The sequence below is a fragment of the Alligator mississippiensis genome, chromosome 1 (assembly GCF_030867095.1).
Source record: "Alligator mississippiensis isolate rAllMis1 chromosome 1, rAllMis1, whole genome shotgun sequence".
NCBI classification, from domain to species: Eukaryota; Metazoa; Chordata; order Crocodylia; family Alligatoridae; genus Alligator; species Alligator mississippiensis.
The window spans coordinates 89,115,731-89,140,000 of record NC_081824.1 but is presented as its reverse complement, the minus strand read 5'-3'; the positions used below and the strand labels follow the sequence as shown (position 1 = coordinate 89,140,000).

General features: G+C 42.2%; 1 protein-coding gene across 1 annotated transcript in view; it reads left to right on the top strand.

Moving 5' to 3' along the window:
* Window positions 1-17,129, top strand: part of LOC132249314 (uncharacterized) — a 159,643-nt gene extending 142,514 nt beyond the window's left edge. Inside the window, exons 2-3 of the mRNA XM_059724070.1 lie at window positions 16,428-16,482; window positions 16,930-17,129. Of these exons, the coding sequence (XP_059580053.1) occupies window positions 16,428-16,482; window positions 16,930-17,129 (255 nt within the window). The remainder of the gene's footprint in view (window positions 1-16,427; window positions 16,483-16,929) is intronic.
* Window positions 17,130-24,270: the final 7,141 nt, after the last annotated feature.

Below are 24,270 nucleotides of genomic sequence, written 5' to 3'. Positions count from 1 at the left end.
CATCACCAGAGAGAACTATACCTCTGCTGCTCAGGACTGTAGGGGGGGCAGTCAGGATGGCCAAGGCAGAGATGGAACTGGGACTAGCTACTCAGATCAAGGACAACAAGAAGTCCTTTTTTAAATACATAGCGGGTAAAAAGAAGGTACTGGGTAACATGGGGCCTCTGCAGGACATGCTAGGAAATCTGGTCATCGCACCAGGCAGCAAAGCTAACCTATTCAACAGTTTATTTGCCTCTATTTTTCTGAGTAGGGACCTGGTTATCCCCCTCACTGGGACCCCCATAGGTCCCATGGGAGGCACACCCAGGCCTAGGGTCAGCAAGGACCTATTCAGAGAACTTCTGGAGGGACTGGACATATTTAAATCAGCAGGTCCTGATGATCTCCACCCCAGAGTGCTGAGGGAACTAGCAGAGGTTATTGCGGGACCTCTGCAATGGGTTTACGAGCACTCATGGTGCTCTGGCGATATGCCGGAGGACTGGAAAAGGGCCAATGTGGTTCCCATTTTCAAAAAAGGGAGGAAGGAGGACCCAGGAAACTATAGGCCTGTTAGTCTTACCTTGGTCCTGGGGAAGCTTTTTGAGAAAATTATCCTGGCGCATGTCCACAAGGGGCCAGCAAGGGATTCTGTGCTTAGGGGAAACCAACATGGCTTCATTAGAGGCAGGTCCTGTCAGACCAACCTGGTGGCCTTCTATGACCAGGTCACCAAATCCCTGGATGCAGGTGTCACAGTGGATATAGTCTTTCCGGACTTCAGGAAGGCCTTCGACACAGTCTCTCACCCCATTCTCATTAAAAAAAAAAACTAGGAGACTGTGGTGTCGATGCCTACACAGTCAGATGGGTCACTAACTGGCTAGAGGGCTGCACCCAGAGAGTAGTGGTGGATGGGTCTTATTTGACACCTGTAGGGATGTGGGCAGTAGGGTTCCAGAGGGCTTGATCCTTGGGCCCGCACCGTTCAACATCTTCATCAGCGACTTGGACAAAGGGGTAAAATGCACCCTGTTCAAATTTGCAGATGACACTAAGATGTGGGGTGAAGTGGGCACACTAGAAGGAAAGAATAGGCTGCAATCAGATCTGGACAGGCTATAGGGTGGGTGGATGACAACAGGGTGGGTTTCAACACTGACGAGTGTAGGGTACTGCACCTGGGGAGGAAGAACCAGCAGCACACCTAAACTCTGGGGAATTCCCTTGTTGTCAGTACAGAGGCAGAGAAGGATCTTGCAGTCATGATTGAGGCCAATATGAACATGGGCCAACAGTGTAGGGATGTGGTCAGGAAGGCCAACCATACCTTGTCATGCATCCACAGATGCATCTCAAGCAGGTCCAAGGAGGTGATCCTCCCCCTCTATGCGACACTGGTCAGGCCGCAGTTGGAGTACTGCATCCAGTTCTGGGCACCGCACTTCAGGAGGGATGTGGACAGCATTAAGAGGGTCCAGAGGAGGGCCACCCACATGATCAGGGGGCAGCAGGGCAGACCCTATGAGGAGAGCCTAAGGGACCTGAACCTGTTCAGCCTCCACAAGAGAAGGCTGAGGCGGGATATAGTGGCTATTTCCAAACTAGTCAGGTGGACTAGCAGGCATTGGGGGAGTCCCTGTTCCCCCAAGCACTCCCAGGAGTGACAAGAAATAACAGTCACAAGCTAGCAGAGGGTAGATTCAGGCTAGATATCAGGAAGCACTACTTCACTGTCAGGGCAGCTAGGATCTGGAACCAACTTCCAAAAGAAGTGGTGCTGGCTCCTACCCTGGGGGTCTTTAAAAGAAGGTTGGATGAACATCTGGCCAGGGTCTTTTCAACCCAGTATTCTTTCCTGCCATGGCAGGGGGTCGGACTTGATGATCTGCTCAGGTCCCTTCCGACTCTACCAACTATGAAACTATGAAGCTATGAAACAGTTCCCACTTGAAATGCCTGGCATCAAATCCATGCCTTCCTTGGACTGGGAGAAAGGGAGAGAGGTTGTTTGGCAAGGGGGATTTTTTTTCATTCCTGCTGTACTGTAACAGTGTCCTCTCTGCCACTTGGCACTGCTAACTGGGTTGGGCTGCAAAGTGTCATCAATTGTACCTGTTTTTTACTCTTTGCCTGCAGAGCTTAGTAAACTCTTTTAGTGCCTTCACATCAGTTCAAGGGAAACTGTAGGTTGAAGTGAGGCTGTTTTATCACCAGTGCTTCTTCCACTAGTTGAGCATGGTCCTGAGAGATAAAAAGGGCAAGGAGGTGTGAATGAGGCAGTTTTAAGTTCACACAGAATGGAAGATGGGCTGCTAACTGCCCAAGGCCACAGGATGTTTGGAGGTTCAGCTGCATTCCAGAAAGGGTAAGACAAGAGAGGTGGGGATGACTGGTCTGCCCAGTGCTGAAAGACAGAAATATCTCAATCAATTAGAGGTCTGTGGACCCTCACTTTGAACAGTCAGGAGTAGACTCTTGAAAAGGCAATGTAGATAAATGTGGGCAAATTAGAAGCTACTGGGAGCAAATCAATCTGAATGAATTGGCTTTAGGAATTGTGGGGTAGTATAGTGTCATGCAGGGAGTGAGGCCAAAACTGTGGGCCCCAGAGAAGCCTGTATGGTAACAAGAGAGTGCAAAGATCTTGAACACCTCAAAAATTCCAGGAAAGTAATCTCTTTGTCCTAGGATTTCAGAGTTGATTTACTCATAGACTATTGCTTAGTGTATAGTCATGATGATTCAAAGGATCTTCTGATGGCAACATAGATGATATTTCTCTAGTGACTTGCAGTGTCTGCTGTATGTTGGTAGATGCACCAACATTAACATCCTGTAGTAAGCAAACACCATGAACACTGAGGCAAAGATCATCCAACATTAGCTTCACTGGGCCGGCCATGACTCCAGACTCCTGAAGCAAGTTTTATTCTTCCTGCTCAGTTAAGGCATACACTCAAGAGCAGGACAGAGAAAGTGCTTCAAGGACATCTTCAAGGCAAACTTAAAAAAATGCAACATTGATATTTACTGTTAGACCCTGACTCCTTGCAGTGTCCAACAACCAGGGAGATGAGGGTCCAATTGCTCATGGATCCTGACACTCATTAGGCAGAGGAGAGCAGGGAGCAAACACCAGCACACATTACTTGCAACAGCTTTATTTAGAATGGAGACAGCTTCGGGCAAGCTCCCTCATAGACACCCAGTTTATGAACGCAGGGAGCAGCAGTGAACAATAGTTTAATTCCACATTTATACACTTTGGTTTATACTCATTAACATTTATTCTACCCTTGCCCCTCCTATGTTCCACCCATTTCTCCTCCTATCTCAAGCTCCACCTCTGTTTACTGCTTGCTTCATTAGCATGGAATTGCCTATGCATTTAATTCATTTACATGTCTTTTTGCTGTCAGCACATGTGTAAAACCTTGACTCCTGCTCTTCAGTCAATAGACGGACTTTGACCAAAACCTGGAAGCTTCTGGAGGCTACTTCACCAATCACCATTCACTTTTTTGCATATGTTCATCTAGGATTCTGTTACCAATTACGTGTTCTTTTCCACATTCCAAACTGTTTTTCTGTCTCATGTTCCACCCTTTTTTGGGCCCCTGTATCTTATCTCATTCTTTGCTGTAGCTGGTTCACAGCACACAGGCTTAACTGCTGCTTTTTCCAGAAAAATGGTTGACAAAGTTAAGATGGTTACTTAGCATAAGAAAATGGCTGGCTTTGCTATCAATCTGCCTTGTGATCAGCAGCTCTGCTAGGCCACAGGTCGTGCCTTGTATTCAGCTGCAAATCCAGTGCTCTCTAAGATCCCAATATTGTGACACTAACATTTACTTGTGAGAGTCTATCATCCAGGACCACTCCCAATGGAGGAAGAGTCTTCTGCAAGGATCTCAGTACTTTAAAACCTTACAACAACTACAAGAGATGGAAAAATTGGAGCGGCAGAAAAAACGTATCACAGACCAAACCAAGAACTCAAACCCACCCACCCCCCACAGAAATATGTACCCCAGCTGCAACAGAGTTTGTTGATCCCAGATAGGCCTTGTCAGCCATCTTTGACCCACAGATAAGACAATCATGGATGACAGTCATCATCAATGGTGAAGGATTACCAATGATGAATTATTAGGAGCAGACAGATGAGTGGTGGTCCTTCTTTGCTGGAGCAGAATGTCCCGTGAATTAGACTTCTTTAGCTTGAAAGGAGACCACTTGGAAATAGGCAGGGGTGGAGCTGATGAGTGTTCTAAAAGGTAATTATGGTTGGAGGAATAAAACCCAACTGCCAATGCTTATTCAAAGAAATAAAATCTTTTACTATTACTCATTTACAACTTTTTTTTTACCTTTCAAGTACTCTGAGTGAAATCTCACTTTGTATTTTAATAGCATGTTGCAGCCCAAAGGGAACAGTACAGTAGGTGATGTATAAACTACTTTTATCCAAGAGAGTTAGTTTACAGAACATGCTTGAGAGGTGAAGAGGCAAATAACCAGTGGGAAAAGGGTGGAAGGGCATTGTAGAAGCAGATTTAATAATAGAACTGCCCCCAAAGTAGAGTACTATTCAAGATTGATCAGAGTGAAGTAACTGAATCATTAAGTAGTTCAGAGTTGCCTACTGCTGCTAATAGAGATTTAAGAGTTAATTATATTGAAGGAGCTTCAAAATATGATTGTGTGTATATGTATATGTTCAGGCTAATTTCCTTATAGCATATGCATTTTAATTAGGGGTACTAAACTGCATTTGTTGATGGAATTTGGAAGTCTTTTGCTTCCTGTTAAAGCTTAATTTAAGCATATCAGTAAAATAGGGAGTTATGTTTATACATTTGCTCATTAATGCTTAGAAGAATAAAATGTGATTAACATAGCTATAGCATTCAAGATTGATACAGAATGCATTTTTTTTTTTTATCCACATTCTCTAGCGTTCATTCAAAGGAAGAAAATTAGTTTATCATGCAATGTCATATGCATTAGTACAGAATAGCTGACATAACAAATAACGTGCATGCAAGCATTGCATACTGCACTACGTGCATCTGCTATAAATAACCTATTAATCCTTTTTTACTAAATGCAGGTTATCTGGAAAATTCCTATTTTGTTACTATAGACTTACTGGCTATCTAGATTCCAAGACTATTTTCAAATGAGGGCTGGGATGCTAATAAGCTCCAGCATCATTGTAAAACACAGTTGGAAGTAGGAGCATGTGCAGACCTGGGAGGGGAGCTCACATATTACTTTAGGGCAAAACCTCAGTTGTCCATGTCACTTGGCATGAAGCCACCAGCACTGAGCTATACAAATTAGGTTCCTAGTGACACTCTACTATATCGATCTCAGGGAGTCTAATCCATCTTCACTCTTCTTGGCACTATGTTCATTTTTTTTTCTTTGGATTCTCTGTGCTCCTTGTTCTCTTCATATAATTTGGATCAGTCTTTCTGCATCCCTTTGGACAGGTCTTCTTCCTTTTCCTCTGCTTTATACGGGGGCACCCCAGGTTTTTAAGAATGGTCAAGTTTGTCATCTGGTCATCCAAGCTTCTGAGTCAAAGGTAGGTGGACATAATGCTAACCATATTACTTCCGTGTGTGTAGTTGGCTACAGAAACTGATATGTCTTACTTAAGCACAATGGCCCATGGGCCAAATACTTGGCCTTTGGACCATGGCCACATGGTTCTGTTCTTCCTGCCCTCCACTTTATCTATATAAAATGTATTCATGGAGATTTAAGTATATGTACAATCTCAAAATTAATGGCTTACAGATCTACTTCTCCTAAGAAGTAGACACAGAAAATGTAATATGGCCAGAATGCCTAGCTCATAAAACTGAACAGGATAATAAAAACCTGAGACATACCCCCAGGTTGGACTCTACTAATGTAGACAAACATATTATAACCTCAAACTGATTCCAAACTAAAAGTTTTGGATTTGGTTTAACAAACTGAATTGTTTTCTTTAGGTTTTTCCAACAGAAGCTTGTGATATTGGGTTGAAATTTTCCAGTTTTTCAACAAAACCAAACATTTTTCTGAGGGTGATTACAGCAGAGAGAACCATTTGCAAATCAGTTCAATCAAGATCTATCACTCTAGTCCAGTGGTCTCTAACCTTTTTAAGTAGGAGATCGCTTGTTGTATTAAAAAGTAACCCAAGAGCTACCCTGTGCCACTGTCTTCCCCTGACCCCACCCTCACAGGTCAGTCTGTGGGGAGGGAAGGGGAGAGGAGATCAAGGCAGAGGGAGAAAAAAATATTTGGGGTGCACCTGCCCCCAGCAGGTAAGTCTGTTGGGGAATGGGTAGGGGAAGAGGAAAGGCCCATGGCGGGGGCAGATCGATTCCCTAGTGGTGAGTAGGGAGTGGCCACCAGAGACCTGGGGGCCACATGCCCCCTGACTTTCTGCTTGTCCTCCACTACCCCCATCCCCTGCTCCTGCCTGTGCCCTGCTCCCTCCTCACCACTGGGGCCTCGATCTATTCCCACCCCACAGCAGTGTGGGAGGGAGTGGGGATAGGGCAGGGGCAGGCCCTGCACAGCCAGGGATGGGTCGGGCATGGGACAGCGCCAAGAGTGGCTCACCCAGGGGGTATAGGGATGTGGGGGCATGCACTCATGACACCTGGATGAGCTGCTCACAGCTCTGTCCCATGCTCTGCCCTGCCCCAGCTGTGCAGAGCCTGCCCCTATGCCATCCCCTCTTCCTCCCCAACAGCTGCTGCAGCCACTCATGCTCTAGGCATTTTTTTTTGGGGGGGGGGGGGCATGTGCATATCTGTGCATGCCAGCAGTGTCTGCCATTGTGGGCTGGGGTTTGCACCCCAAGTCTCATTGTAGCTGGTCTGGGAGTGGCTTAATGCCACATGTGTCCCACCGCTGGGCTGAGCCTCATCCCCTGTCTGCCTGGAGGCTGGATGTATCATAAAATCATAAAATCATAGAAGTAGGGCCAGAAGGGACCTTGTAGATCTTCAAGTCTGACCCCCTGCCCAGGCAGGAGGAAAACTGGTCTCAAATGACCCCAGCCAGGTAGGCATCGAACCGCTTCTTAAAGACCCCCAGGGTAGGAGCCATCACCACTTCACTTGGAAGTTGGTTCCAGATCCTGTATGTGATCCTTTCCAGATCCTATATGTGATCCTTTCCTACCATCTCCATACATCCTGTATGTGATGCCAGGCCACTCCTGGGTCAGCTGCAATGGGGCATGGGGCACAAAGCTCAGCCTGCAATGGCAACTGCCTCCACTGCAAACAGATGGCAGGGCACATGCCTCCAGGGGCCTCCAGTAGGTTGCACACAGTGATGGGAATGCCCCTTCCCCCTGTGCCCCCTGGACCAGCTATCCAGGCTTAATCCTCCCATGACCCACCTGGGCAGTACCCCACTTACCTTACCCCTGCTCCTGCCTCTGTGGCACTCTGTCCCTCACTGTGGGTGCCTTGATCTGCCCCCTGCCCCTTCCCTCCTCCAAAGATTGACCTGCTAGGCTGGGGGTAGGGTGCATGCATGGATGCACATGTGTTCTCAGCCTAGCTTTAGATAGACTCCAAGAGATTCCATGATTGACCAGTTGATCACAATTGATTGGTCAGCCATGATTGACCGGTTGGTGACCACTGCTCTAGCCTGATGGATCAGTTACCCTTGGAACAAACCCTGGCCATTTAGTTCCTGCATTCCTTTCCTACCATCTCCATTTGTTTTTCTGGTGTAGTTTTGAATAAGTGCCTATGTTTTCCACATGTGTACATTGCCCATCATTTTATTTTGGTCTCTATTGTTATAAAAATAACAGGTTATTATTTTGAGGGAAAGCAAAACCCATCTAAATTATATGCCTTGTAAATCACCTAGTGCTGTACCATTGGGAAAAATTGCCTCTTCCTAATCAGTATACAGTTTATATCCTGAAGTATGAGGATAGATTGTTCTCCTGCTTTTAATATTTAAGAGCTCTAAATCAGATGTTTATTGCACAATAATAAAAGAGTTATAAACAATATACAACACTTAATCACATTAGATAAGTCCTTGCTCATATACAACTACATTTGTATATAAATGGTTTTTGCCTGAATAAAGCCAAGATTTATCCAAGCTTCTGCCCATTTAACCTTGGGCAAAAGGTCTCCTGAGAAGTGAGGCCATGTCAGCGTGAAGCTAGCGGGAAATCTTTCTGCTATAACAGTGGATAGACTGGTTGGGGAGTGGATGTGGCTAAAGCAGCAAAAGGTCATTCTATTCAGTGCATTTTACTTGCACTCTTGTGTGCACTTGATAGAGAAAATTAAAGCTGATTTAAATCCAGAACATAGTAGGATATACTGGTGCAGAGATGTAGAATTTATATCTTTCTTTCCCAGCAAGAATGATTTATTTTATTGAAAACTGGGTAAGCACTATAGAATCGATCTACATTCTACAAACTAATAAATATAATACCAAAGATCCTCAGCTCGGAAAATCACATAACTTACAGTAACTTACAGGTTTAAGAAGAGAACATTGAATAATATATATTATTATTAGAATTTATGTATATACATCATCAAAATTATCATCAACATAGCTTTGTTACATACATGCATCAACATTTATTATGTTACATAACTACATCAACAAACAAACATCGATTTGGCTTTGTTTGTTGATGTAGTTACCACCTAATGGTATGTAAAGACAAGTTTCCGAAGTAACTATGGGACCCACACTTCTGATAAAGATCAGGCAACACAAATGAAGTTAAACATGTTTTATTGGCAATTACCAATCAGGGCTTCCTTGGTTAAAGTCTAGCCCTTGTCAAAAAGTACTGGGGAGACAAAGGGGCAGGTGAAGAAACTAACAGGGAAGGCATTTGGGGGAAATTGGGTCCAGAAGATTGAAGAAACTTCTTCAAAAAAGAAATTTAAAAGCTATGTAAACATTTGGCTAAAGGAGTATGTAAGGACTGTGAAATCCAATCTTTCATACCAAATATATATAAATAGAGAGCAGGCCTACCAGTATATGCAACTATTCTACAAAATAATACCAAAACACAATGTTAACTGTTTTACCATCTGTAGTAAAAAAATACAGACTCTCATTCTTTGTGACTCAGCTGATGTTTTTATTCTCCAGCAGCCCCTCAGAACAAACAGAATGATAATATTTTCTTTTCTTTAATACCAGAACTTGGAAAGCTAGCAAGCTGAAACCCAGTCGTGTTCATTACTAGGGAACTGTTTCTCCAGAGATTTCGTCATTTCTCTTTCTTGATTTCGGGAATGGTAGAATCTTAGGAATCCATTTGGTGTTGCATGTTACTAAAGAAATGATTGTCTAAAAATATTGATGAGGTTGCTGTTGCACTGAGACTAGAATACTGGACACTGAATAAATGACTGCCATTAAATAGTTGAGCTACCCTTCTGCCATAAGAAAAATACATCCCATTCAAATAAATGCAGTCTACAGTGTAATTGTTCCTAGCCAACATAAAACCATTAGAAATCAAGCATGTTGTTTTCATTATTGCTCAGAGTATTCTTCAGAGAACATATTTAAAAGCTGTTGGTGGTGCTGGTACTTATTTAAAGCTTTCCTTCCCCAACCTTTGCAGAGTGACATACTGGACTTCTGACAGAGAAGACACAGAGGAGATATGTACATTGCCATGTTTTATTTCTGTCAGAAACCTATCGACACAACTCCAGGTGCCTGGTATTGTCATTTAGCCTGCAGGCTTACTGAAAAGTGACATGTGGAGATATTTACATGTCCCTAGGCCACATTCTTCTCCTGTCATTGGTCCACCGCATATAAAGTTTGAGACATTTCTTAAGAAAAATTCCATGGTGACTGGCTTCTCTGTTTCAGATTTAGCTATTCCAGTTTTCACTGTTTAATCCAATTATGTAGATGTTATATTTTTGAAGTTAGGACCTAACTTTTTAATGGGTCATGCCTACACACAGATAGGGGAAAAGCTTTGCAAATCTACTACCTGGAGTAACCTCTGGATGAGGCAATGCAGTTTATGTCCCGGCTGATTCCTTGCATCTGAGAGCTTTTATCAGGATCCTATGTCTATTTCCCAGAAAATAAGTCTCACAAGAAACATTAGGGAAAGTTCTGAGAAATTATAAACTTAATATTACAAATATGGTGACATTTGCAGATGAAGATGAAAACAGAGGCATCATTAGATAGGTGAATATATTTCACCAAATACCAGTTTAATTATACCAGTGATAACTGTTTTTCTTCCTAAGCTAGAATGCAGTGGGGTAACTAAGGTGGAGTGACCAGGGAAACCCCCCTAGGCACTGGAGGGTAGGCAGGACAGAAAAAAATGGTTGCTGCTGCAGCTGCATGATCATGCCACCTCTCGTGGCAACCAGAAGTCACCATTACCCCTGTGTGTGGTTACTGTGTCAGGAACACAGCCACATCATTATGCCTGTGCCTCAACCACTCCAATAACATGCCAGAGGATTAAGATCTACATCTAAACAATATGGAACAAAATGTAACTCTCCTATTTAAAAAAAAAAGAAGGTTTGTAGGTTTCATTGTGGAACGTACCATCTTGATCAATCAGATTTCTATCCAATCCTTTTTTGTTCAGTTGGTCTTTCGCATTGCATGTTAGAACAGATCTTTTTGGGCAACTGTTGGCCGTGCTCTTTTAGTACCTGAGCTTCAAGGCTGTATTCTGGCTACCATGGGAGCAAAGGGAAATGATGGCTGATGCAGGTGGTGCCGACTTTGAATTCTTTTTCCATCAAACTGTTCATGTAAAACCTTTTATCAGAGTGTAACTGTCAATTCAGTTGCTGCTTGTTTTACTTAGGAAGCTTTAAAGCCTCTTGCTTATTTTTTTTTTTTTCTGACATGGTATTATAACACTCCAAATCATGCCAGCTGGTTCTTTGAAGAAAACAGAAGATAACAGATATATTTTTCCCTAGCCATTATGTTCTGTTCCTTCAAGGATTAGTGACCTGATCCTGCTGTCACAGTTAAAACATTCATTTGTAGCAATAGGCATAGGGGAGTTCACTTTAAAGCTTAATGGTAAGATTTTCTGATTGGAAGAGGAGTGCCAGTGGGATATGTCAATATCAAGTTATGTGTGTCTGAGACAAGCCTATTATAATTTGTTCAAAAGACATTTCCTACCCAAAAAAAAAGTGCTTAATGGAAGGACTATTATTGAGAAGCTGTGAAGACTGCAATCTGGCCCTCAACTATGGTTGTCTCTTGAAATATATCGTTTGAGATATTTTCTTTAAAAAAATAAGATCATGCTGATAGGCTTCTCTGTTTCAGGCTTAGCTGATAGAATATTTTTTAAAATCATATTTCAATTTAACTATGCAGCTGTAATATTCTTCAAGTTGGTGACATATACACATTTTAATCCCCAGATGTGGAGTTGTACGAAAAGGTGGGTAATAGGGGGCAGTGAAACATAACAGGTAGGAGCACACGGTATAGAAAATCATTAAGTGGGCTGTTGCTCTGACTAGGGCACCCATTATCAGTACATGTAGGAGATATTTCAGAAGGTTGTGCTAAACCTGAAAAACCTCAGGTTTGTAAGAAGGGGTTGGATCAAACATGATGAACAGGGGGTGCACATCAAGATTTCAGTTTTGTCAAAGCTCTGTAACTCTTGAATATATTAAGGATAAAGTTCTGGTGGCTAAGAAATGCCTTTGCCAAGTTCATTATTTTTTTTCCTTTTCTTGTTCCCAAAGTGATTAAACTAGGAATGTAGAGTGGGTGAAGTGGGGGGAATGCGTGCAAGCAACTGGATTCTCAGAAGGTATCAAAAACTGATAGCATCAAACTTTGAAAAGCATGATGCTGGAGAAGAAATGTGTGTGAGTGTGTGCCATAAAGATCCCAAACTGCAGAAAATAAGCAGACTACCCAGAAGGAGTTTACCTGGCAGGATGTGAGACTCCAGGTGCTTGGCTCTGCTTGCTAATTACTAATAATTATAAATGGTTGTAGTGGACTGGATTGTAATATTGATCATCTTATACCCACTGACTTTGGTGAGAACTCTGGGTGCTCAGTACTTTGAAAACTGGGCGACAGATTCATGAACACATCGTATACACTGAAAGTGTGTACAATTAACATTATAAAACATGGGTTAGATAAAAAACCTGATGTATAGAATACCAACTCAATCTTACCTGCGTCAAAAGCATATTGCACCCACGTAGGGCTGTCCTCTTAGCACATTTTGAAGCTGGACAGCAGGGCAATAAAATTCACTTAAAAATACTAACAAGAAAATATTTTGAATGAGAACCTACAGCTTGTTATAGCTGCTAATAATTAGGCTCTGTTTCCTGGGCCACAGTCTTATTTGACTTTGCAAATTCTCATTTGAGCACCAACTGTTACAAAGCATATGGACTGCAATAGTAATCCCATATGCCAGATGATAGCTGGCAGTTATCTGTGCAGGATTCAAACAATGATGAGATTACAGAATGATTTGACTGTGAAGTAGACATCTTTAAATTGTACATATAGTATAATGGGTATCTCCAAAATTGTAAAAAAACTGGAGCAGTTAAAGCTTTACCTTTGCTGCCTCTTTTCTTTCTTACATCTCTTAACTTTTAAGACTGAATATTTATACACAATTCCATCCTGAGTAGAGTTCTCTGATGGATATGTGCAAATCCACATTAATATTAGCTGTAAATAACTGCAACTGTCTTTTGCATTTTTTGAACAAATAATACTGTCACTTTTTAAATATAAATCTCACTTTTTATTTTGTGATCCAGATGTTTTAGGACAAGCTACAAATTAACTTAAGCAGCTTAACTCTTGCAGATCATGAGGTTTTGTTATAATTTAATGGAAACTGTCCTATCTAGCAAGTTTTATACATTCACTATACATTCTTCACAAATCTGTTTTCCATGCTTTGCTGAAGAAATGTGTTTGACTGGGGTACAGCCATATTATTGTATAAGGATTCAGGAAACAAACAAACAAACAAATACTTTATCCCTCTAAGAAAGCTTTTACATTTTTTTTAAATGAACTCCAATTCACATTCTTCAGGGTTGAGAATGTTCAATAATTTTCCCACCCAAATCCAACTATTTTCTAAATATTGTATTTAAATACAGGGTATATATATATATTTAATGGGGGCTTGGCAGGGGAGATATTTATTGCACTTTGGTGTTTGGAAGTTTGAAAACCCTCATACATTTTACACAAGGATTGATACTTTTGTTGTAATGAAGCAGATATTCTAGTACTACATGGAACACAGGCTTCTAAACCTAAGGTAACCCTTACAATTTGTGTGGATAATTCATCAGAAGACTACTGAAAAGGGTGACCTACAGGTTTCTTGATTCAACCAAATAAATCAGCCCACTCCTTCTGTTATAACAGGAGTGAGCTTTCTGGAAATTGGAATTAGAAGTGTGGATGAATGAACTTCCCTGTAAAGAAGAAAGTTAAAAGTATAGACTTATTGTGGTATCAACTTTTACTTTGATCAGTTCCTGTTCACTATGGCAAGTCATTAAAAGATTTTAGAAACCAAGTTGTTTACTGAAAGAATTGAAAAATGTCCCCTCTGTTTCTCTCTCTCTCTTCCAGACCCACGCCCCTCACCAAAAAAAAAACAACCCAACAACAGAATTCCAGTTCAAGCACCAGTTGTATGAGAACTAAAAGGGAAGGTTTTGAACCATTCTGTTACTTTGCGGGCTCTTCATGTTTAGAATTTGACCTCTGGGAAGGAAGCATACAAACTTCTGCATACCTACAAGCTTGTATATTTTATTAACAAAACAAATTAAACAGAAGCATCAAATATACCCAAAGAAATCAGATCAAAAGAAAACTGATTAATAGCAAGTTATCAAATTAACGTAATTAGTCAAGTGATTTAATCATATCAAGTCAACAATTTATTGGGAAGGCAGTAGTCCCCAGAGGGCATGATCAATTGCAGTGCTAAGATATATTACATTTCCAGACAAACAGCTAATCCAGGGATAGCAAAATCAGACCGAGGTTTAAGCTTAGGTTGCCATTGCCTTTGTGACACTAATTCAGAAGGTCTGCTCAAAGGACTGTTGAGTTGATAACTAAGCATTTCTGTCTCCACCAGACAAATGTAAGATTACAGTGCAATATTTCAACATAATTTAAGATGATATAGCTTGTTATATTTAATATCCAAATGATAAATTTAAGATATATATTTTAGGAATAAATATATAAGTCATAATTCATGTAACTGTATGCATGAAAGTTCATTTAGACAGCAAGGCTGTTTAATATATTGATATATTAGGTTTTGGAAGAGCTGTTTTATCCGTACTGAGTTGCCGTAACTGAGGTTAGCAGAGTGGTTAGCTCTTGTTAAAGTATCTGAGGTGTGTTTCTGAGCCTAATTCTTAGTTTGTGCATACGGCCTCCCCTGGATGACATACCTGCAAAGGGGTCAAAGGGGTACCTTGTTCTTTGGTAAAGGTGGCTATATGTATATACCGGCCACTTTTCTCATTCACATGCTATTGTCATATAATATGGTTTCTCCCTTTTAACAATTACTGACTGATTTAAGACATACTATTTTGTGATATATAATATTATAAAATATATTATGTGGGTTTTAGCTTCTTGCCACTCATAACCTACTGCTGGAGTAAAAAATAAATAAAAAAAAGAGAACAGATAAAATGGATGTGATTCATCATTCTACTAAAATTATTGGAGAGATGGCAAGAGACTTGGATACACACATGGGTGGTTGCTGCAAGGAACCTGGTTTGTGGATGAAGAGATTAGCTGATGGAGTTATTGGTTCCAATGTTTAATTCTGGGGGATATGTTGACTACTTCAATTTTAATTGCTTATGGGTGATGAATCTCAGATCCTGCATGCTGTTGGATTCCTGCCTCCAACTGGCCAGGTGGGAGAATGGAAGCATTCCCCCCCCCCCCCCAAAAAAAAAACAAAAAAACAATTCAGAGACAAAAGTCATTAGTGATATCAAAAGTTTATTAATAAAATCAAAATAATGTATTGCATATGCACATTTTGAGAATATAACCCTTGCATATATTTGAATGATTATTTTATTAACTGACATGTTTAAGATCATTTAGGTGTTCCAGGATTTTTTGCATTCTGCAAAACAAGGACAAGCCTCAAGTGTCATAGTCTATAACCCAGTCAGCCATAAAGCACCCAAATATGTTTATGTGGACTCTAAAGTAGTTTTTATAATATCCATCTATCTTTAACTTTTTATAGTCCTCCCCTGTATGTCTTATATTGGGAAATGTGTAGAAGGTTTGGTTATTGGGATTCATGATTGTGTAAAATATTTAATAAAACCCTCTAGTTGCAATAATAATAAACCACAAATGGCAGATTAGAAAACCAAGAGCCATTTGGTCAAAAAGCAGACCACCAATAAACTATCTTTTAAAAGGAGAGCATATCTGTTGCTTCTACAAAACATCAGTTAGTTGCTAGTATGATATCATTTCAAGTAAAATTTGAAATATTTATGTTTTATAAAGAAAAGCGGGGGAAGGTTTTTTTTAAGTAAGAATGTTCTCTTAAGTGGGAAAAAAAAAGAGTATAAGAATAAGTTATTAAAGTCCTAATCTATGCTTCATAGTGGACCTCCTTTCATCCCTTTTTATTTAAAAAAGAATTTTTTCTCCTAAACCTACTCAAAAGGTGGTAAAGATTTTCTCACTAAAAGGTTTTTTTTTCCTTCTATCAACGTCATAAAACATTCCAAGAAACATATTGATGGTTGAAAGATGCTCACTATAGATAATATTACCTCTCTTCAAATCACGGTACTTCCTGATGGTGCAAACTTCTGTTGCTCCTTAAATGCTTGAAGTAGCACTGCTTCTTTTAATGTGTATTTGCAAATAGTTTCTCTAAATGCAAAGCTTGTATTGTACTAACTTCCTAATATCAATGCTATATAATTAAATCAAATGACCTTGCTAGACTGGCTAATGAAACCAGCCATCTGAGTATACAATAGATATAGTAACAGTGAAACCAGCTCTCTGGCAATGCTTATCTTTCCTACATATCTCTGTAATGTGAGATCCACCTTTTTAAAGGTTGGTAAGAAAAAAAGGACAATGGCTTCTTTTATGACTATTTAAGTTTAAAGATGCCCTTTAAGAATTAATCGAGTTTAAAAAGACTATTCTGAGAGCAGGAACACCTTTATATGAAAAGTAAGATAGTTTTGACTTTCTTAAACAGAACGGGAGCTTGTATTAAAACTTGATGAAACTGAAAAGGTATCTTAGAAAATGTCCTGATTAAAAACTTGAGTTAAAACTAACTTTATGTGTGCTCTTAGAATTTTCCATTTCAGCACAAAGCTATCCACACAGGCGTATGGGGCAATAGCAGGGGTAAAACTGAATGTGAGCAAGAAAACCTCCCTGGTGTTAGTAGAAATTAGGAACGTAATTGCCTTGCGGGGGATAAAAATCTTAGGACTGGACTTTGACCCGCAGCTGTCAGACCAGAGACTTGGGACAAGACCAAGACCACAATCAAGCACAGGCTAGGACTGTAGAGTTCACAGCACTTGTCAGTAAGTGTGTGTTTCTCATGAAGGCAAGGCTTCTTCCACAACACTGGTCTTCCTACCCTCATGGCAGACCATCTGCAGGTTCCAAAGGGACATGTGTATCTTCTTTGGGGGCTCCAGATGGAAAAAAAAAACCCAAAAACTGACTAGAACTACCCTGTACAAGACAAAACTGACTCAAATAGGAATTTCTAGGTGTGCTGTTGTTTACCTGGGAAAAAATACTTGATGGTCCAAAGTGACATGTTTTGTTCCATATTTTCAGGGCACCCAGAAGACTCCCATGGGCTTGGGAACTGCCAGAGCTTGGAGAAGTTCTACAACTGCTACAAGATGAAAAATGAGGCCCCAGTGACCCTCATGAACTACGGCAAGCTGCAAGTAGTAGTGAGGGTGAAGGAGATTATCACCACTGTGTGCGCTTCCCAGCAACATCTCCAAGGCTGTGTGGGAAAGGATCTTTAACAAGGGCCTACAGAAAGAACATATGGACTTCAACTGGCAGATAGTCCACTGAGTACTCTCAATGCTAACAGTGCATCATGGAGAGAGTTTGGGGGCTCCCAACATGCCCCAGTGAGAACTTTCCAGGGCCAGAAATGACTGACCACTTGCTCTACAACTGTGCATATGCCAGAAAGTTCTGGAAGAAAGTCAGTAGGCTCCTCTGCCTGGTGACAGGGGTGATGAACCCAACCAGGGAGACCATGTTGTTTGACCCTCTGACAAAAAAAAAAAAAAAAAAATAGGGGATCTCAATGGTCCAATTTAATTAGTTTGTTTTCTACTTCAAAAATCGTCTGTGGAAAATTAGGCACTTCCTGCTGTATGAGGATACAAGCATTCCAGTAGAGGCCTGTTTACAACTGAAGTTGAACAACCTAAGCTGTACTTCTTAAGAATGGAGAAAGGTGAAGTGGAGAGAGAGGCAGAAGAGACATGGAAGAGCAAGAAATGGGATATGAAGAGATGAGAAGAGAAAGTGTCTGTGCTGCACCATGAATGTGGACTAGGAAGGGAAAGGTGAGGGGTGGGTTTTGGGTTGGGTGGAACTGTGGGTTGGAGAATTGGATGGGGCATGGTGAGCAGAGGAGCTTGGGAAGTGCTAATAGAAATGGAAATGTAACTTTTGGTGAAATGTTGCACGAGATGTTTGTGAACTGTTTGATCACCATGTTGAACTGCACAACAAAATAACTGTCTAATATACAGATGTGATTTTATGTTTTTTTATATATAAAAAATAAAAGCTAAAAAGCTATTTGGAAGTACAGCTAAATGATTCTCACAGACATATAGGAATAAAAGGGACCTGAAGGATCATGAGGTCCAACTTCATGCACAAATACATGCTATTCCTAAACTAACTCAATCAAATATTCACCCTCCTACTTCTTGAAAACTTCATATTAAGTAGATTCTACAATTTGAGGGGTAGGAGGGGGGCTGTTTATGTCCTATTGTTCTAAAGTAATGAAGTTTTTTTGTTTTTTTTCCTGAGATCTAATTTGATATGCTGCAATCTGAAGCCATTGCCTTTTGTCCTGCCTTCTGGGACAAAGGAAATAAGTTGTTCACTCTCTTCTTTATGGTAGTCATTCAAAAACGTGAAAAGTGGTCCCATGTTCATTTCCTTCCTCACCAGTCTCCTTTTCTCCAAACTAAACATACCTAGACCTTTCAACCTTTCCTTCTTTGACTTTCTTTCAAAACCTTCCATCATTTTATTTGCCTGCCTCTGGACCCCCTCCAGCTTCTCTACATCCCTCTTAGAAGGTAGAGCCCTGACAGCACTTGTAAATTAATGCAGTTATAAATTGTAAATTCAAACTGGAACTATAAATTATATGAAAACTGTTTTTGAAGGAACAGTTTCAAATATTTTCAAATTCAGGTCAAATTTAGCAAATGTTTTCACTTCAGAAATGATAGGATGTGGGATAGGGGAATTCTGGAAATCCTGATGCACCTTATTTCACACTTTAAAATTACTTCAGTTAGAAGTAATAGGAGTAATTTCTGTTATTGGTTTATACTGGTCAAAATATCAAATGCATGAACATTAAAAAACATCTTGATAAAACAAAGTTAATGTATTTTAAATTTCATCTAACCATTTTTGTAATTCCCTGAGGATGGAGGGTCAAAGATATCTCATAAATTAGATTAATTTATTCCCCATTCAAATTTTAACCTCTAAGGAACATTACTCCCAGTATGAAATAACTGGAAAAAATTTTATATTGCTCCGAAAATAAGCTCAAGAATTTGAAATTTAAAGGATAATTCAAAGGAACTATTAATGGAATTCCTTCATCCTAGGAATTAGTTTATTTTTTGAATAATTCAATATTATTAATTAATGTGATGATAAATTATGAGCAGTATTCCAGATATCAGGGACCAAATTCCAATTTTTTATTCATTTTATATATGGTGGGATTGCCAGCAATATTTAAGTTCAAAAAGAATTTAAATGACCAGACTAATGTTTCTTTATCTAACAAACAGAAAATGTGATTCAGTGCATGGAAATAAATAGTTCCTCTGGGAGGAACTAATGAAATCAGGTTAAAGCACTGCAGAGAACTTTACTAGGTAGTGAGTTATTTATAACTGTTATCTAGAAAGGATTTCTAGTGTTATGAAGTAATACTGCTATCCTGGGCTAAATATAATTTGAGGCCAATAATTTATGATCCACTTGCTAACAAACTAAAAAGGAATTATCTCAGAGTTACTCATACGCTGGAATGGCACTCTCTCTTTCTCTCCCTCTCTCTCTCTCTCTCTTACATATGTGCACATACAGATACACAAATACCAACAACATTTTTGTTTTTGTGTAACTTGAAGAAAAGTTGTGGGCTATTGATTATTATTTATTCATGTAAATTCTCTTATAAACTGTAAAGATACTAGTGAATAAGAACACAGAAATTTATCTGAATTGCTGGGAAAACTACTGTGTGTTTTGAGGAAATGAACAGCATCTCTTTGCTTTAGTTGGCCGAGATGTAAAGTTATTATATAGTGTTGCTTCCTGCATTCTTTAGCACATTTGGGTTTCTTTGGGGGAAAAAAAAACCCCTCAACTTTATGTTAAAATACACTGTACATATATAAAATAAACAAAATTAGCAAACAGCACTAGTGTTGTCAGGTGTGTCTTTGAAACAAGGTACATTACTAAACAGTGCTGATAGTACAGTATGAAACAAGCTATTTTGGTATAAGTCTTCTTCATTTGTATTCCATATATGTATGGAAGAGGCAGGAATCATTGTCTCCATTAGAAAGAGAAGGAAACTTAGAACAAAAAGGATAATGTTTTGAAAAGGAGAATCCAGGAAATCTGTTACTGAACTTGGACTGGAACCCAAACCTCTGGATTTTGGAAGAAAACATGAAATTTGAAAACCAAATATGTATTACATTCACAAAGGGCAGTATGCCCATACTAGTCACCAGTACCAAATCAAGAAATAATGCTACAGGATTTCAAGCCTAAACTATACATGATTAATACTAATTGTTCTCTTGAGTTGTATTTATGCCCTGAATCAAATATGTCAAATATAATACTGCACAAAGAGGCTGTGTGGATTCCCATGGCAGGGTTGGGCTGCTGCCTTGAGGGATCTCCACATGCCTTTAGCATGTTTGGGCAGCCATTTAGGAGTCTGGGGGAGCATGGATTTCCTGGGGGGGCCACCATTCTGTTGCCACCTCTAAATCTACAACTGAGGAAGAAGCACCTTTAGGGCACATCCACACATGTAAGCACGTGCGCTTGCAGCAGGTCAAATAGAAGTGGTGAAAATTTGAGCCGGGGCTTTTTGCTTCAGTGCACGTGCTTGGACATGCACTTTGGTGTAAAGCAAATTGTGCCACTTGTGGCAAAATAACCCTGCCCGGCTCCTCCTGGATCTGCAGCCAGGGGGAGCTAGAGCCTGGGGCCAGCACCTGTGCTGTCCCCAGCAATATAAAAAGTTGCCCTGTCCTGGAATCAGCAATATAAAAAAATGATCCTGGCAAGTAGCTCAGGGCTACTAGCTCTCAGGAGCTTCTGAGGCCAGGCCAATTGGTACCTGGGGACACTACCCCTTGTGCCAGATGGACTGCTGAAGCAGCCCTGAAAGTTCCCTGCCCGCTCTACCCACTGCAGCAGTCTGGCAGTGGGGGCTGCTGCCTGGCTGTGACCTGCTGTGCACCTGCCAGACCCGGATGGGGACTGCACAGCCAGTAGAGGCATCTGCTCCTCTGGGCCAGCTGACAGTGGACTGTGGTTGCAGGGTTGGCCTAGTGTGCCTCCACATGTGCCCCCTGCCTGGCCATCTGGGCAGCTATTGCCCAGAAGATGTTCTGGATGTGGTGGCCTGCTTTGAACTGTCAAAGCATGTCCTCCTGGCCCCATTTGCCCAGGAGGTCATCCACAACCAGATGGGTCCAAGATGCCAGCTCTGAGCAGGCAGGGTCCTGCCACTGGCTTCCCTAGCAGGAATTCTGGTGTTCCCTATTGGAAAACTGAAAAATTCCTGATAAAAAAAATCCCAAAGTCACTCTGTAAAATACCCCCAAATCCATGTTCCTCCACAAGTAAAACAAAAGACCACTATAAAGAGAGAGAGAGAGAGAGAGTGAGACACAGACAGCAATCAGTTGGACAATGCCCTCCTACAGTGCAATGGCCCCCACACAAGGGGTTTGCCCCCCCCAACAGGGGATTCTTCCCCCACACAAGGGCTACAGCCCCCCAACAGGGGGTTTGGCTCCCACACAAGTGTTACAGCCCCCAATGGGGGCCAAATGGCCCCTGCAGGGGCTACCACCCCGCTGCAAGGACCACATGTCTCACCCCAGCCCCCCAATTGCTGCCCCACCCAGCCCCACCCCCACCAGCTGCTGCAGCCCCCCAATGGCTGCCTCACCCAGCCCCACCCCTGCTCTCCCACACTCCCAAATAGCTGCCCACCCAGCCTCACCCACCAACTTGCACCCCCAGGCCCCCAAGGCTACCCCCACAACTCTAGGCACCATCACTTAAAAAAAAAACAAAACAGAAAAAGAACAGAAAAAAAATGGGGAAAAAAGCCTCTGCTTACCTTAGAAGCAGGGGTGGGGGCTCCAGGGGTTCCTGGAAGAGCCCCCCTGGGCAGCACAGGAGAGTGGGGTGGGCAGGAGGGCCTGGGCTGGGGCCACTGGGGCTATCAGTCTGCGGGGCCCCAGTGAGCTAGACATCACCTTCTGCCCGTAAGTTCTGTTTTGTTTTGTTTTTTTTTAACTATGGGGTGGGGGAGCAGGGATTGGGGGGCCTTGGGGGGATGAGGCCAGACAGGGCAGGGGTTGGGGACCTTGGTGGGGCTGGCAGGGGGAGGGGCCAGCTGCGGCAGGGGTCAGGGGCCTCAGGGGGGCTGGTGGAGGGAGGGGTTGGCTGCAGCAGTGGGAGGGGGCTTCTGGGGGGCTGGTGGGGGGAGGGGCCAGCTGTGGCAGTGGTTGGGGGGGCTGGGGGAGTGGGAGGGGCCATCAGAGGTCCCTGCCATGGTCCCCTCCACCCTCCTTCAGCCCCCCGACCCCTTACTCACCAGCACCGGAGCCCTGCTGCTGAAACATGCGGAGTGTGTTAAAGGGACAAAATAACCTGGAGGGGCAGTTAAGATAGGGAGTGGGTAGGGGTTTGGGATCAAGGGAATGCTGTAGGAGCAGAACTCAACACAGATACTTGGAGTGGAAACATGGGGAAGGGGGCTTTAGATCTTGCACACTAATTTCCAGACTCAGAATTGAAAACCAGGAACTTCTCTAGGTAGGAGCTGGACAGATTGGTGATTATGAACCCACTGGGTGCATCTACATGTGCAAATGCTCTGGGGTGGGTTTACTGTAGAGTAATTTACTGCTTATGGCAGCAGTCTGTTCCCATCCCCTCATGCCCTGTACCAGCCCCCTGCAACAGCCAGGATATTGCTCCCAGGAGCTGCCTGCTACCAGGGCAGGCCCTGCCACCAGAACCTGGGCAGGGACAATGTCCCCCAGCCCCAGCAGCAGGGCACTCTCAGCCCCCACTTCATCATCACAGGACCGGGGATGAGAGATTCTTATTGTGATTTCAAAGCAGGGACTGGGAGCTCCATGCTGCTGGGGTAGGAGGACATCCTCCCTGCCCAAGCTCTGGTTGTGGAGTCTGCCCCAGCAGAGGCAGCTCCTGGGGGAAGGAAGCAATCTCCTGCCCCCTGGGGCCCAGCTGACAGAGAGCACATTTGCTCTTACTCAACCCTCTACACATGCATTACTGAGCAGCAAGTAATTGGGAGTAAATTTGCTACAGGTAACTGTTAGACCCTGACTCCATGTGGTGCCCAAAGACTAGGGAGACAACAATCCAATCGCTCATGGATCCTGTTACTCATTAGCCAGAGCAAGAAGGGAGAAAACACCAGCACATATTGCTCACAACAGCTTTATTCAGAATGAAGACAGCTTCAGACTAGCTCCCAAAAAACAAACAAACAGGGAAGCCGCATTGAACAATAGTTTTTCCACATGTATACAGTTTGGTTTATACTCATTAACATTTATTGCACCTCTGTCCCTCATTTTATTCCACCCATTTCTCCTCCCATCTCAAGCTCTGCCTCTTTTTACTGTTTGCTTCATTAGCATGGAACTGCCTATGCATCTTATTCAGTTACATGTCTTTTTATTATGAGTGCATGTCTAAGATCTTGACTTCTCTTCTTCAGTCAATGGGTAGACTTTAACCAAAATCTGAAAGCTTCTGGAGGCTTCTTCACCAATCACCATTCACCTTTTTTGCATATGTTCATCTTGGATTCTGTTACCAATTATGTGTTGTTTTTCACATTCCACTGTTTTTCTGTCTCAGTTTGTACCATGTTCCACATTCGTAAAACTTCACCTCATTCCCAGCACACAGACTCACTTGAAAATGGTTGACATTTAAGATGGTTACTTACCATAAGCAAATGGCTGCTTTAGATATCATTCTGCCTTGTGGTTAGCTCTGATAGGCCACAGATCATGCCTTTTATTCAGCTGCAAATCCAGTGCTCCCCAAGATCCAAATATTGTCACCCTAACAGTAACAAATTTACTCATGATTAGAGCAAATTATTGCACAGTAAGCATATGCATGTGGAGACAGTGACAGTTACTGCACAGTAATTTGCTCTAATTTTGAGTCAAGCATCTTGTGTGGAAGCATCATTGTTATAGGGCTACAGAATGGGTGGAGCAGATGGCTGTAGAGCAGAAGGCATCACCATAGCAGGGGCTGTGGACTCCTGGTGCTCCCTCATGGGATCTCCACACCATTGCCCCCTGCTCCCAGGTCCCAGTCACCCTCTGTAGAGCCTCAGACCCTGTGACCCTTGGTCACACCTGGGGCTCACCTCACATGGTAAGAAAGAGTCCAGGGGCTACCATCCCCATCATGGCTGGGGTACCCCTCTGTTATGGGATCCAAGCTAGGGGAATGGTTGCAGTAACCAGAAAAGCTCTCCATTTGGATTCCCACCTGGCAGGTAAATGAGGTGAGGCAGGCAGGTTCCAGTGCCAACTGCTGGCCCAGCAACTACCTGGCATG